The sequence below is a fragment of the Brachyistius frenatus genome, unplaced genomic scaffold (genome assembly GCF_029030835.1).
Source record: "Brachyistius frenatus isolate BFR_SWC_R1_liver_20210118 unplaced genomic scaffold, ASM2903083v1 Contig_14, whole genome shotgun sequence".
Taxonomy (NCBI): domain Eukaryota; kingdom Metazoa; phylum Chordata; class Actinopteri; family Embiotocidae; genus Brachyistius; species Brachyistius frenatus.
In genome coordinates this window covers 2,835,001-2,851,953 of record NW_027210613.1, presented here as the reverse complement: position 1 = coordinate 2,851,953, position 16,953 = coordinate 2,835,001, and the positions used below count along the sequence as shown (strand labels likewise).

Sequence of the window (16,953 nt, the reverse complement as noted above, 5' to 3'; positions counted from 1 at the left end):
AGATAGATAGATAGATAGATAGATAGATAGATAGATAGATAGATAGATAGATAGATAGATAGATAGATAGATAGATAGATAGATAGATAGAGGGACAGAAAGACAACAAGTGTGAGTGAAAGTGAGTGAGAGAGAGGGGGGGGAGAAATTGCCCTTGTGCTCCGCTTTAGATTCCTCTCACGTTCTGGTTTGTCCCCAGACGTTAAAAGTGTGTCCATAGTTTGGGCGACCGGGGGAGTGATTGGAAATGTCAGCTGACAACAGCACTTTTCACTGACACTCCGAGAACTGGCACAGAGACAGAGAGTGAGGAGAGGAGAGGTGAGGGACAGAGGGAGAAGGATGGAAGGAGGAAATGAGGATTGGTACTGGTGGGTGGGCTAGAACACACACATAAAAAAATAACACGCGTGGTAACAATAAGGATGAGGATGACATTGAGATGAAAGAGAGAGTGTGATTGTGAGTGTGTGTGTGTGTGTGTGTGTGTGTGTGTGTGTGTGTGTGTGTGTGTGTGTGTGTGTGTGTGTGTGTGTGTGTGTGTGTGTGTGTGTGCGCGCACCCAAGTGTGTGTCTGCTGCAAGGAACTGCCCTTCCGTTATTCATTGTAACTGTGTGCGTGTTTTGAAGTGTGCATGCGCGCACGTCATGTCAGTGAGTGACAGGAAACTGCCACTCTGTCTATTTCTGAAAGCCAGGAGGGGTTAGAAACCCAACGCTGTGACTGCTGCCCAACAGATCGCCCCCGCATCTCCCCCAGTGACCTTTCCTAAATGTTACTGGACACTTGGCACACTGACTAGGCTTCTAATGAAACTTTTATTGGCCCCCATTTTTCACCGTTTCTCCAGAATGCCTCCAGGGCTCAGCTGAAATACAACAGGCTTGACCTGCAGCTGACATGCAGAAGGGCAAGGAATAGGGTGTGTGTATGTGTCTTCACATTTTAGTTTCATCTGGCTTCTTTTTTATTCCAAAATCAATTGTAATTGTTGATCAGAGCATTTAAAGCTCATACCTATAAAATAAATGCTAAAAATAGTTATTAATATATTGTTCTCCAATTACATTAAATAATATCAGGCTATGAAAAGAACCTCTGTGGGAGAGATGGTTTATCATTTGTATAATGATCCGTGTTTGTCCATATGGGGATGACTGGAAATGAAATGTGCAGGAGTGATTTTTGGCACCAATAAGGAGAACAGGAAGGGAAGTGCCAAACTCTACTGACTCCAGCTCCCAGATATCACCTGTCAGCTTTCTGCTGCTGCAGCTAAAGTTACTGGTGTCAAGGAATAATCAGGAAAACTACATTATTCACCCATGAAGAAGAACAGAACAGATACAACTATATACCATATCTGCATGTTAGTGGAAATGCATCATTAGCAATGACCTGCAAACACTGTTTGGTGTAAAACTGTTTTCCAAATTGTTTCTACAATGCTGTCATAAGCTCTATGTCAAGTATTTTCGCCCACATTTCCCATCCCACTCAAGTAAATTAATATTAAGTATTTATATTTGGTGTGTGTTTTACAAGAAACAATATCTGCTTAAAAAAAAAACTGAAAATCTTCAAAAAGCTTATATTTTAAAGGTTACATTTTGAAAACAACAAAACCACAGAATTACACAATATTCCTGAGTTAAAATCCTGTTTACACTCGATAGCATCATTATCATCATTGCAGAAGAAGATCAAGTGAGGGTAACTCAATCAAACGGACCTCGTGGTGAGAATGTTTTTGTCAACTGCTGCTTTCAGGCTCAAGAACCAACTTTCAACCTCAAAGTTAACAGTGAGCAGGGGGACAATTCCAACAAAAGCTGCGTGTGACAGCGACGGCTGCCGAAGCATAGAGGGTTAAAATAAACACAGAATCAGAGTTTGCTCAGTCGTAACAGAGCTGCTGGTGAAGAATGAAAATATCCCTTCATCACTTTCCAATACCAATCCTACATATCCACTTGGTTATAGCTTTTACTGAAATGTTTAGATGCATGCAAATATCATTGAATAGCTGCTGTGAAATACTGTAGCGCTAAAATCATCACATTTTATATAATACTTGATATGCAAATTAAATTTCTATCGAGCCTAATTTTATCGCAATTATTATGAAATGTGTGGTTTGAGCTGCCACGCTGTCATTAACACAAACTTGGTAAAGGTTTAGAGGCCGTGCTGATGGACAGAGGGATGCATTTATCTGTCCTTGTGTGTGCAGATGACGCAGTGCAGAGGGGAGCGGATGGGTTAGGCCCAGCTGGGTTGTGTTTTTTCCTCTGAGGAAGCAGAGAGGAGGAACAGAGAGGTCAAGAGCAAACTGTTGATACTCATTATAAGCTGCTGTTGGACTCACAAAACACTAATTACCACAAGCTGAACTGAACTGAGCAGGAAAGAACTGAACTGTGCTGCACTGAAGGAAGCCCTTTAATGTAGCTGCAGACCGTGGACAGAGTCATAATAGAATAGAATAGAATAAAATAAAACTCACGGCTGGCAAAGCTTGATGAGGTCCTGGTCGGTGGTGGCAGGCGGCAGGCCTCTGATGTACAGGTTAGTCTTACTAAGTTGCTCCATTAGTCCTCCTCCCTGACCTCCTCCTCCTCCACCACCACCTCCTCCTCCTCCTCCTCCTGTTGTGCCGGGGCTGGGCGGAGCCATGGGCTGAGGGGGAGGAGCATAGGACTGCTGCAAAGATAAAGAGAGAAGATTGAAGAAAAAAAGGTCACTTACAAATTTGATCATGCCTAAGTTTCTGCCTCACATTCCTACCCAAACATCTTCCATCTCATCTTTTTGAGTAATCGTTTCCTGTCCCACACCAATCTCTTGATTCAACAGGAAGCACATCAAATTAAGGAAGCAGGATTTGATAAATTAGTGCTTGATAGTCATGGTACCAGCTTTTATAACAGGAGCTTGCATCAACAACAAAAACATTAGGAATCTACAATCTTAGCAGTTTGCTACTATGACTATGCAAAAAAAAAAATACTTTTGAGTCAAACCATAGGTAACTTTGAAGATGAAGAGACTTGTAAAGTGAGTAAGTGTGTGTTTTGTCTGTGGTGTCTGTGTTTGCATGCAGAAATTGAAAAATAATCATCTTAAAAATGTTCATTTAACATGTTTTGCAATGCAAGCAAACGCAGATCAAATATATCATCTGACATTTTCCATGGCACAAGTGAGCTTGCAACTCCAAGCTATGATAAGCCTCTTCAGGCAAAGTTTTAAACCCTCTGAATTCAGTACTTTTAATACAATTATGTCACGCATCCTGCTTTGGGTGCACATAGGCCATCCAGAGTTTAATCCAGGCCTGGACCCTTTATCACCCTTAACTTACTAAAACATTTCCTACCGGCCTCCACTGTCCAATTACACAGCTCAATACTGGCTAAATGGCGTAATAAGATGACCATTTCTGGCAGGGAGGAAGGGCAGTGCAACGATTAATGAGGGTCTGGCACTGATGGCAAACCCAACCCTGCCTGCCTGCTGCCTTAAGCAAACTATTAGGTTAAGTTTGGAGGAAGTAAACAAGCTTGATGGCTCCTACGACAACAGCGCTCAAAACACTGTTTGCTGCCTTCCTGCTATAGCAAAACAGGCACACTGGCTCGACGAAGACATCTTGCCTCAACATTGGTCTCTCTGTTGGGAAGTGGATGGAACGAGTTCAAGAACCTGCTGTAGTTTAAGACGATCACAGGCCCGCTCGAATGTGTGCCATGATGACAAGCGATAGAGTCAGGGAAAGAAATCGTATGGAAAGGAGAGAGACAGGTGAGACACATAGAGTGTGTGCCTGCATGAACCCTGTATTAAGAAGTGTGTATGACCGCGTGTACATAAATGCAAGTGCTTACTTACGTATGTGAGCTTGCATGTGTGTGTGTGTGTGTGTGTGTGTGTGTGTGTGTGTGTGTGTGTGTGTGTGTGTGTGTGTGTGTGTGTGTGTGTGTGTGTGTGTGTGTGTGTGTGTGTGTGTGTGTGTGTGTGTGTGTTTGTGAGCCGGTGCTTGCGATAATGACAGGCTGTCACCGCACAGCAACATGGAGCCTGAGCCAGCTCTGATATTAATCCATTACTTGTATTTCCCTCCACTGACACTGACACACACACACACACACACACACACACAAACTGGCAACTCAGAAAGACAGCGCTAACAGGATTGAACACATGTGCAGTACAGCAGACATGCAGCAGTAAAAGGAGATGGTGCCTCTGTCATTTACAGGCCAGTGCCTCACACAAACAGCCCACAATGAGGCTATGCAGTACACTTCAACAGAAACATGACAAAGTACAGAGACAAGAAGAGGCTATACTGGGTAATACTTCATTTTAATAGCTGTGACAAATACTTTATTGCAAATTTGTCATACATTTGCAGTTTGGTATTTTTTTCCTAAATATCTCCCAATACAGTTTTCACTGAGAAAATATGACAAATGGTTTGTCAAGTGTAAAAAAAAAAAAAACTGCTTTCTGCAGGCATCTTTCTAAAAGTATGTCATGTAATGTGTTAATATAAAGTGAGGGATAAGAACATGAGACTAATGAGAAGTCTATCTATCTAATGTGCTTTTGCATGTGGTGCGTGTGATCACGATAATGAAAACCTCACCGCTTCAAAGCCTGAACTGGGTTGAAGGCTGACTTGATATGAGCCTCTTGACAATGGGTTTGTTTACCAACCACCTCTGAAAGATAACATGGATGCATGGCTGATGGGAAGTGTCAGACACAAATAAAAGACCCGCGGCTGAAATCTAAGAGAGAAATATCACTATAAAAGCCATACATGCTCCAGATAACATATACTGCACGGACAATGCTGGATGCAATATATAAACACACAAAAGCAAAAAACCAGACTGCTGGCATGAATTAACACACACACTGTTGCTCTGATCTGTCTACATGTATTTCATTCCACCGTGATCTGGAGCAGAAAAGAGCCTTTTATCACTCACACACACACACACACACACACACACACACACACACACACACACACACACACACACACACACACACACACACACACACACACACACACACACACACACACACACACACACACACACACACACACACACACACACACACACAGATGTCCAGGTATGCCCAAATGTAAAAAGTCTCTCCCCATCCTCTTTTCTCGCTGACACACACACACACACACACACACACACACACACACACACACACACACACACACACACACACACACACACACACACACACACACACACACACACACACACACACACACACACATACACACCTGATCAAAGGCCTTGCCCAGGGAACCTCTTTCAGCCAATTTGTGCAGCTGTCAGGGTCAGGATGATAGTGAGCTGTGTATGTAATGTGTCACAGTCTGTGATAGGGAAATCCTTTGAAACATTAAAATCTCTCTCTCTCTCTCTAGCATCTGCACTTTCCCCTCTCTGCTCCCTCTCTCGCTCACTGTCAAATTGGAAGCCACCATCGCTCAGTCTCTTGGTCTTTAAACCTCTATCTTTCCACTTCTCACATACTCACTCCATATTTCTACCTCTCTGCCCCCTCCCCCAACCCACCCCCACCCCCACCCCGACACTCCCCGCCCCACCCACGGCTTCTCTCTTTTAAGGATTAGTTTGCTGTCACAGTGTGTGGACTGAAGGCTGCCTCTCAGATGGTATTGTTGACACACTTAGTACAGTGGAGCATCTCTCGGAGTGGGGAAAAGCCTCGGCGGGAGCGTCACAAACTGTCACACAAAGCAAACACAGTCGCTGGGTTTTTGTAGATTTCATGCACGACTGAGGTTTGAAACAGCAACACACTGCAAAACATTGCTCCACTGAGTCATGTATATGCATCCTGCTGACCTACCTGGTGAGCATACATTTGACTAGTGTATTGCAAAGAAGGCTGAGCAATGAGTATAGAGACAAAAAAAAAAGAAGAAAGCTTTTAAAGCATCATTTGCATAACCTAGAGGGAAATAAAGTGATGGAAACAATTAATGCAGCTGTAGACTCCTTGCCAAGTCATATACAAGAGGCAATCAACAAGTTTAGAAACTGCTCCTGTTGCATGCAAATGGAGCACAGCACAGAGATGTCAGAAGTCAGAAAGGGGAAGGAGGAAGAGAAAGGAGAGAGAGAGAGGGTTGTTTCAGCCTCCACTGATGCTTCCTGAAACAGAGGAAAGAATGCAGGCTATTTTTGGTCCAGCACTGAGATTCCCTTCTACTTTGTGTGCCTCTAAACACAGTAGCTGATGGGTTTAAGGAAAAGCTTATGAATTCATCGGAAGGGAAACATGGCACCCAATATACTGTCTGAGATTATACAAACAGCTAAATTAAGCTTTGGCTATTGCTTCTGTCGGAAACCTTGAAAAGGAAAACAAATGGTCTTTTCAGGAATTTATAAAAATAACTTTGTTGTCAACTATTGTGTCTGGACCTAGTTTGATTGGAAGATCTGGCTAAAGGGTTTCTGCAGTGTATTACAAGCACTACACACAGAGGGCTCTAAAGCATTTAAATAAAGGAAAGTAAAAAGTCATATTTATGTTCAGGGAGACAGAGAAGACCACAGCATGTTCAGGTAATGCTGTGTGCATGTATAAAAAGTATTATTGGTGAGAATGTAATGATTTCCAATACAGGATACTTACAGATTTCCTGGTGTCAAGTTTAGGGACATGTTGGCTAGATGTATAGCCGAGCCCGTGATTAGTTTGAAGAGTAAATTATATACCAAAGGAAATTACACCCTGGTTTTATTTAATAAAACCATTTCAAAGTCTAGTTCCACAAGAAGTTTGGAATTCCTGGAAAAGTATTTGCAGTTCGCTTTCCTAACAGTCATAATCAAGAGGTATGGTCATCATACAGATTGCCTTAATTAAATTCCATCTAGAGCTTTTACAGACATCTTGTCATCCCACTCACAATAAAATAAACAGTTAAAATACATGTCAAATATAATGATTGTGATTGGAGTGACTTGTCATCAGCAGCAGCACAGAAATCTGTCCTTGTACATGTTAGTGTTTAAAAACTAATATAATATAGTCAGCGTGATATCAACATTTAAGCCTCTTTTCTCAAAATAATCTAATTGGTTTGTGGCTTTCACTGTGACTGTGACTGTAACTTTTATTTCAATAATTTCCATCACAGTTTTTAAGAACACTAGAAGCGTAAATAAAAGGTAAAAAAAAAATCATCTTACTTTGGCCCAAAAGCCCTAACTGGAATTTTATGTGTAGAATTTGGGGAAATTAGCTACAAGCAAGTGCTACCTGAATCTGTTTGTAATAAAGACATATAATTATACAATTTCTGAAATCTAATGGCAAAATCTATAGATATAAAAAAAAATAATCTGGATTAGCCGTGTGATCACTCTAAAACTGATTGCTGGTCTTAATGCAGGACTCCTGTTATTACACTGTTCTGATGCTGCTGTTAATTTAGTTATTAGTTATTATTAGTTATTAAATGGGGAAACTTTGTGAATTCAAAGTATCTTAAAATTGTGTACCATTACACTATACTTTTAAAACAATAAAATAGGCTACTTGGTATTTTGGCGGTTTGAAATATCCATGCGTGCAGTGCTGCTGGAGATCACTGGGATGATGCTCCACCACGTTTCTACATTCAGTAAAGCAGTAACATGCAAGAGAGCCAACAAAAACAAAATGAAATGGTCAAAGTTGTCATATCAACATTTAGGTGTATTGATTGATTCATGATGTTTACTGTAAGTCTCTTTTGGATCCGCTACTGTTAGCCTTGTTAAAGTTAGCGCATTATGTTTTGTGTTGATGAAAACTCAACACTTCCTGTATCAGGAAATAATACTTTGAGTAATAAAGAACACCCGTTGAACAAAGCAGGATAATATTGTTGACTTTAATAAATTCAAGTGAGTTAAATATACATTATAGATTACTGTAAAATGTAAAATTGTCTCCACAGCGGTTGCACAACCTAACATATGATTTACAGCTTAACTGTGTTTGCACGAGTGCACATGATGAGTACAGATGCACTCCGGTCCTTCAAATATCACTACACCCCTAAAAATTACTTTTAGTGACACCTTGAGCTCAGATTATCTGATATCACCAGAAACATGAGAAGGTGGTGGACCTGCAGCTGATTCACTATTTGTGGATGTTTCATAAACTGAAGGCCAAACTGTGTCATCTTCTAGCTATTGGAATAGTAGTTAGAATCCATATACATACTAGTATGAGACCATTGTGAAATAATGTTTGTGAGCTTTGTTCAAAAGAACTTTAGTTTTTCAAACTATTTATCCAGCCAACAGCATTACTTATGTTACTGTGTTAATAATGTAAAATAGCATAATTGCAGGTTTTGTGAGGGCCCTCCCTTGTTGGGGTTCTGGTTTTTTTCACTACGATGCCCCGGTGTGTCACTGGACAAAAACATACCAGACCAACCACTATATTTTATAAGGGTAATACTAGACTTAACTATACCCTGGAGCTAAAATAGCAAAATTATTGTAATGTAATGCTCTTTAAGTCTGCAGACACTCTGTAGTTTATTGAAGTAGAAATAAGTGGATATCAACTTTTTTTTACCAGGGTGTCTGCAAGTTTCATCAGTTTAGATTTAAGGTCACTGTGAGGTCAATCAGAATGGAAAAAAGTTCCACTTTAATTAAAGGCAGAAAGTGGATCTATCTCTGACTGACCTATTTAATTTGCCAGCAAAATAATTGTACAAAAGACCACAGCATTTGTAAGTTTTGTTAGACCTAAAATCCAATTTAAAGCAGCATATTTACCTCATTTAAAAAAAAATAATGCTCGCAAAAACTGCTCACTTTTTGATCAGACTGTTTTCCTTGTGTCACAATAAAAACCCATTGTCACTTTTTGATCAGACTGTTTTCCTTGTGTCACAATAAAAACCCATTGTGTCAGAGCTGAGTTCTTCCTTAGATAAAGCCTTTGTTCCTGCTTTTCAGAAAAAATGTTGTGACAATGCTACTTACAGTAATGTATTCTGCATTATTGTGCTTTCTGTCTGTTCGTCTTATCCACAATTACATTTTGTGTACTTCCACTCACATTCTCGCAAGTCTCTTGTTTATCGCTCACCTCTCCCCTAATTTCCTCCCCTCGCTCATCATTGTCTTGGCCTCCTTCCCCGTTTCCCTCCATTTCCTCTGAAGATCAGGTCGTCTTGGTTGCTTCCCAGTGGAATGGCATTATCCAGCCTTCTACCCCTCTAGCTCTCGTTAATATCAGCAACAACCGCATCAACAACACTTGGGCTGTCATAAACAAGTTGCACAAACAACCCAGAAGGACATCCAGTCCGGACTTGGTGCTCACTGACCTGGTGGGATATAGGGAGGTGATGGAGGGTGACTGTGGTAGGTTGCTGAACTCTCAGTGAATTCCTGTAGCTGTGTTTTTGAGAAGGTCAGAGAGGAGGGAGGTGCAGGCAAGCTGTTTAACTTGAGATTTATTTGAATTTGCTATAGCCTGCGTATCTATTCTTCTTAGGAACAAGATTGAGTGAGTGTTTGCATGCAAGGTTTTGGGTAATGTTGGTGAAAAAGCCCACCACGAGCTTGTGCACCAACATTGTGTATTTGAGTAGTCTGTGCGTGTGATTGTGAGAGTGTGTGTGTGTGTGTGTGTGTGTGTGTGTGTGTGTGTGTGTGTGTGTGTGTGTGTGTGTGTGTGTGTGTGTGTGTGTGTGTGTGTGTGTGTGTGTGTACAGAGAATGTACTTCTACAGTTTGAATTGAAAAATTATGTTGGTACAAATTATCCTCATGTATTTGGATTCTGAATCAAACTGCAGTTCACATAAAACTGCAGGAACAGGCTTGAAGACTGGTTTATGTCAAACGGTGCATTGTTAGGATGTCAAGGGTCTGAATGTGCTGTGACATCATCACATGAATTGCGCAAAGAAGTATAGAACAGTTAAAAAAATAAGTGGAACTGCAACAGCAGTTTGCACCATCAACTTTCAGCAAAAATTTGAATACTGGCTTTGAGCCTCCTGTGGGTTTTCTATGGAGCAACCAGCCCAGTATCCCAAGAGATCACTGCAATATTAGTCAGTTCTGCACCTCAGACTTTACACCCATGAGGAATGGAAGACAAGCTTGTGAAGGTGAGGGTGGATTATGGGCACAGAGATTGTTTGAGCTCACTTCCTGGCAATTAAGGGGTTTTAGGCTGTAACCATGACTGCACTGTAGTATTATTGGTTAACATTGCTTACTCTAACCATATCTTTACCATTTCGTTTCAGCCGTAACTACAAGCTTTCCCTAATCATAGTGATAGTTGCGATGTGCAGATATTGCAAAAAGCAAGAATAAAAAAACAAACAAACATTTGGATTTAGAAAAAAGTAGATTGTCAGAATATAATCCGGGGTTTTGCAAAATCGTCCAGTATTGATGCCGTTGTCTGATTAATGGAGTCGGTGCACCAGTTTCCTCTCAAACAGAGTGGATGTTGGGGACATTTTACTACCCTGTCTGATTGTGAGCTGCATGTGCCAGAAAATGGTGCAACTAGTTAAAATGGTAATACATGTAGTGGATTAATTCTGGGTGTAAGAATGTGCAAGATATACCTGGTCAAGACAATGCTTTGAAAAAAGAACAAGGAAAGAGTGACACAACAAGCATTCTCACTAAAATACAACTATCAACACAGTTCACATTTTTGCCACTAACTGGCTTAACAGGGACTTCTTACTATTTAAGACAGGCATGTTTTTTCACATTTTATCCTGAAGATACAGGTGCTGTGTGCATACTGGCTAAGATTCAAGTCCTTGATCCAGCCATGTTCTTGCAATTGTGCTGTCTTTGCTGTGTGCAACAATCGGAGCAACTAAGAAATCTAACAACAATAAAGTGTCTGACCTCGCTAAAGAAAATCCTTCGTGAGTGACGTCCAAGAAAAACATTCCACTATTTCAAAAACCACAACGATGATTAAATCTCCACCTGAATATAGTCCAAAAAGAAAAAAATCCCAAACTTCATTCCTCCTCTTAAATTGCATGACCTCCAGCATGAAAGTCACAAAAAGGGAATAAAAACATGCATATTGAAGAGGGGCATTGCATAAAGCTCTTTTATTATGGATATTTATGCAAATGCAACATTAATTTATTCAAGAAAGTCTCCCTCGCTCTTCTCATTGCCCCCTGGTCAGTGTTTCAACCCAGGAGTATGACGAGCAGTGGCAGACTCGGTTTGTGAATCCTGATTGGTTAAATACAGACCAGAGGGAAATGTGTGGAAGTTTCATTGTTCTTCTGTGAACCCCCCCCCCCACACACACACACACACACACACACACACACTCAGTGTTAAAATGAAGCTATATTAAAAATTGCAGCATTCTATAAAAAGCTGCCATTCTTTGTCACTGCTGGTGAACTCTGGATGTCTCCTTCTAAGGTGAACTGTATATTCCTATCTTCCCACTTATCATCCCGCAGCGCTTCTATCCCTCTTTTTCTGATTGTCTCCTCCCTGCATATTAATAATCTCATCCTGCCCTCCCATGTCCCTCACCTCTCCGCTGTTCTTGTCAAACATTTTGCTTTTCTCCTCCTCCTACATAACTTCATTTCCTCACCTTGCGCCTTCAACTTTCTCCTCCTCCTCTCCGTTCCTCAGCTGCCGACAACCCTCTGCCCTCTGGTCTCTTCCATGTCCATCATCATCTCTCTTCCTTCCGTCTCATCTCTTCCTCGTACCCACACCCCTCCTATCTGCTGCTCCCCCCAACTACCCCACCCTCTCCTCTCCGACAACAGGCAGGAGATTAAAATATGAGGAAACAATCAAGCTCCGGCTCATTAGCATATGAACGGGGGGCCGACAGGCAACTGCAGACACGACAACAGAGCCCTGGAAATCCACCGCAGAGCTTTTTTTTTAATCCCAGGAATGACTTTTTACCGTGTTTTGTTGAATGAGACTGAACAATCCTCCGCCAGTCCTTTCAGGCAGTCAAATTACCATCAGAATAAGAGGGCGTAAGAATAAGACAGGATGCTTATATAGCGTCAGGTCAAAGAATGGAGACTATAGAATAAGTGTGCAGACAGAATAATGTTTCTCCACGGCAACAATGAGAAGCTGAAAGGATAGAATTTGGTTTATGTGTGCGTTTGTGCAGGTTGTGTCTGTTGGCTTCGTCTTCTCACAACAATGAGGAGCTGAAGGATAGGAGTTGGCATGTGTGTGTCTATACTTGCACGTTGGGGGAGGTCTTCTTTCATTAGTGAATCAATTAAAATGTCACCATAAGCGACGCAACATCACAGGTCGGGATGTATAGAATATTATGTGGGAAAATAATGCAAGGCAAGAGAAATGGGAATGGTAACTTATTACTTTTGTGGAGCAGGCAGCTCGGCAGTAATATCTAGTGTTGGTGAATAGATTCTGGATTATAACAGTCTGTGAAAGAGGTGCAAGTTATGAAAAAGCACAGTGGAGTCCCTGCTGGTCTATACTACCTCAAGTTGGTTGACATTGCTGATAAAATTTAATGTGTACCAGGGTAAATCTCTCTAACTGAACCATCACATTTTCAACGCAGTACCATAGCACGCACCCAAACAAACAAATAAAGGACAACTAAAATAATTAAAAAAAAAAATCCATTTAACATCATGTAGCAGACTTTTTATATCTAAACATAAATGGAGACATTAAAAAAACCTGTCAGTTAAAACAAGTCATGCTGTGCTAACAGCTCAACCGCTCCTAGGCACAAATGTTTTTTTTAATCTAAGATTTAATATTTTAAACTGTCTAACATTTTCTAAATGGCAGTATTCACCTGAAAACACATCATCATATGATTAAAAGATAGTGTTATATTGAATAATCTAAGCACATGGTAAACACATTGCGCAAGTACATTTGCTATTTGACTGGACTGGGTAATAAATTGGTACCGCTTTGTGCCAGGTGTAAGATCATGATTATCATATCACTATCTTAGTTTGGCACCTTAGCGTGCTAAACTAACAAGTACAAAACAAAGTATGACTAAAACTGACTAATGATGTACAATCTCTAGCAAGCAAACTCGATAGGTAGGCTATTTGGTCAAGGTATTAGGTGGGCTAGAGAAAGTAGCAACCTAACGAGGTACTCGTCACCAAGCCAGCCTTCTACGTTTTATTATGAGGCAAATATATAATAAGGCCATAGTGTACAAACCTTTAATCTTCTAAATTCTTAGGAATCATGTAATTCTTATATTTCAAGCAGAACATTTTTACATTTACAAAAACACGTGCAACTTTCTACAAGTGAGGGACCCAGCAACAGGGCAAAAGAACTGTACTGTAAAACAAACCCAAGGTTGATAGATTCTACTCCACATAATCTATGTTAATAAAAGTCACAAGAAAAGAGTGTAAACAAGAACTGTTGTTTAGGATCATCTTACTGAGCTATGGAGGCAAAACACAAATTATAAGACGTGATGCTGCACATAAGACTTTGCTGCTGATATGATTCTGCACGGGTTTTTCAGGATTTACTGCTAATTTCATTTATAAGGGTAGCAGTGTTGCAGCGTCAATGCACCATTTAATCTATACCGTCTTGGCTAATGTAGTAACAAGGTTCAATACGCCTCTCTCCTTCAGATTGACCAGGTCTGATTTAAACACACTTATCTTTACCTTGTCTGCTCTCAGGGTCACTGAACATTCATTATTACTCTGCTCCATCCCTCACTCCTTCCTGTTTCTCTCTCTGCTCTAATTAAATTCCTTCATCAAATCTGAGCGAGACAAATATTTAGGGAATGAGAGAGACGAGGGAGGAGTGGAGGGAGAGATAGAGAGAGGGAGGGATAGAAGAAGGGAGGAAGAGATCAGAGTGTAAGAACATATTGAGTGGAATCCAAGCCCGCTGACTGAAATGAGATGATGACCTGAGGATATCTGGAGGGAAAATCCATAAGAGGGGATGAGAACAAAGGTAGACCCTGAGTGAGATCATTATATTTTGTATTTCTCAGGTGGTAGATTAGACAGAAACATGTAGAAAAGAAAGACACAGCTGGCCAGACCAGTATCAGCTGCACATGGTGCGAGTTAACTCTAATAATGTTAAACTCGGCATTTTACTTCGGAAATGCCCCTCCGCTGTACACACTATTACAATGAAAACTCATATTTTATATTGTACGTGCTGTGGTCTAACTGTATTTTAATAGAGTCAATTTGCTAAAACAGCTTTTATCTGGGTTCATTACGAGCCACCATGATGAGGGGATGCCGCACCATTTTCCACAAGAAATTTACTGGAATACTGAAAGACAGCATGAATGGTCTTAGAAACATTCCGGTTAAAAAAATTCTCACTCCTTTGGCTCTCGTGAGAGACGTTACAGTGCACCTCACATTTATAATTCAGAATCCAGGATGGTAACAGTCATCAAATCAAAAAGGGATCTGGTTCTCCCATTTAAAAAAACAACAGCCGAACAGTGAGAGCAGCAGTCGATGCATTCGCCGATCATAACCCCTGACACTGCGTGTGCTTGGATTGGTTTAAAGGACTGATCAAATTACCTGGAAAAGGTTAAAAGTATCCATTACCGGCTAACATGCTTTTGCTATTGAACACAGGGAGGAAAAGGAGAATGCAGCCGAGCTGCATCGAGCAACAATCGAGCCCAACTGTATCCTGGAGGCATCAATATACCAAAAGATGCAGTATGGGAAACCACAACTTGGAAAGAAACATCACAGAGAACAGACGTCAGATAGAAAGAGGCGATGGAGTAACTAGAAAGATTACAGATTTCTAATAAAACACAACCATGTATTGCTTCAATTTAGCCTTGTGAGAAGATGGGAGTTTCGATCTACAACTACAACTTTGAGGACACTTAAAACATACAACTACGTCTGTTTCCCATTTCAATTCTAAAAATATAGTAATATATTAAAACATTTTCTTGAAACATCTTTCCATAATCTATTAGAGGTTGAAAAGGGGCACAATTTGGTGGTACAGTGGTAAATAGTGGAACAAAACGGACTGTAGAGAATACAAACAGCAGCAAGGAAAGCCAATGAAAGAGACGACGAAAGGGAAGCGAGTTTGACAAAAGCGTATGAAGGCTGGGGAGAAGAGGAGAAGGCAGGAGAATAGCAGAGAGAGAAGAAAGGCCACCAGAGAGGTCACTTCTGCTGTTAATAATTTATCCTTTAAAAACCAGTCTGAGGCTTTAATTGGTGCTGTGGCTAATCCTGAAACACACATACACACACACCTCGGGGAGCCTCTTAGCAGCTGTGCTACAGCTAAATTGGCTGCAGCGTAGCAGCGGCAGCAGTGAGTTCCCTCCAGGTATAACACCGTCAGCCAAAACAGCAATATCAGGCCTGCCAAGCCCGTCTCATGAATCTGGGCGTGACACTTCTCACTGTCTCACGCTCGCTGTCACACTCTCGAAAGAAATCTTACGGCAAATCAAAACGACAAGACGCTGGTCCCCTGGTACGGTTGTTAGCTCGATAAACACTCAGCTCACTTCAGTTGTAATCTGCATTTAGCTAAGGCTGAAGATGTTCTGCAAAGCACTGGAGCCTTCTGCACGACTAGGATTAAAGTCATTCATTTGATGATTTAAGGCTTGACTTAGTGCAAACAAAAATGACAGGTTGTGAATCGAATTAGCCTTTTCAAGACTCAAGGCTTCACAACAGTTTGAATTAGGAGGAAATAATGTGAACGGGTAAGTCATTATTATCATGTGATAACCAAATAATCACAGTTTGTTCTTATTAAGGAAGAGCCTTTTATGCCGCTTTCCCAGGGCCAATATGACTTATTCAAAGCTCTTTTGTAGTTTCAAATCCACACAGGTATTATTGAGGAAAATGAAAATGTTCATCTCATTCTTTGAAAAATAGGTAACTTGCAACAGTTGTGAATTTAAACTTTAAGAGAACTGTGCATATAACAACTGTGCATTAAATAAGATCTGTATATGCACAAGACATTTTCTAGTAACAAAAAAAAAGTGATGTGTCCAGATGAGCAGACGCAATGTCTAACCTGCTTCCACTGGTTGTTTTGAAGCAACTGGCAGCAAGAAAAACCTGTTCAGAGGTCGGTCTGCTATCTGTAAGATGCCCCTCAGAGTAAGAAGCTGGTGGCCCCTCACAGTACAGTACAAACAACATATAGAGGGCCAATTGTAGAGTGCTCAATCAAGGGAACGCAACTGAGCACAGCATCTTCCTTTTCTTCATCTTCAGTGGTTTGTATGTTTGTAACGCTTTCATTTATTGCTATTAAACATAATGCAAACAAAGATGAATCCACATTAAATGTCAAGCTGAATGTTCAACATTTATCCCTCACAACATTCTCCAAGCGTCGTCCAGCTGAAGGCACTCTGGCAACATTATATCTGTCTGAAGGTCGATGAGTACATTTAAAGCCCCCATCTCCTACCATCACATATCAGCTGAAGAGGTGAGATAAGCACTTTGGCCATGAGCTGATCTGAATGGAAACCCTGCAATCCACATCATGTGGCTGCTCATACAAGATTTTACCTTTATGTAAAACTAAGGCATTTAGTCGAGAGACAGACACACTTATTTATAACATTTATCAGTGAGTATGCCATATCAACAAGAAAAGAAAGAAAGGAAGAATGAGTGTATTATCAGCATTTTGCCCCTCTCCTCAAAGCAAAGATGAAAATGTGGTTAATTGTAGAGGTATGGTCCTTTGTCGTTGTCATTCAAACATCCCTTTTTTTTTTTTTTTTTCGGTGTTTTCTTTGCAGTCTTGTAATCCACATATTTTTGTGGTTTTAAGTACCAATATACGTAGTTCTACA

The 16,953-nt window shown here is 40.8% G+C and overlaps 1 protein-coding gene across 1 annotated transcript in view; it reads right to left on the bottom strand.

Moving 5' to 3' along the window:
- LOC138617854 (RNA-binding motif, single-stranded-interacting protein 3-like) overlaps positions 1 to 16,953 on the bottom strand; it is a 119,362-nt gene that overhangs the window by 81,700 nt on the left and 20,709 nt on the right. Inside the window, exon 2 of the mRNA XM_069693174.1 lies at positions 2,508 to 2,704. Coding sequence (XP_069549275.1) covers positions 2,508 to 2,704 — 197 coding nt within the window. The remainder of the gene's footprint in view (positions 1 to 2,507; positions 2,705 to 16,953) is intronic.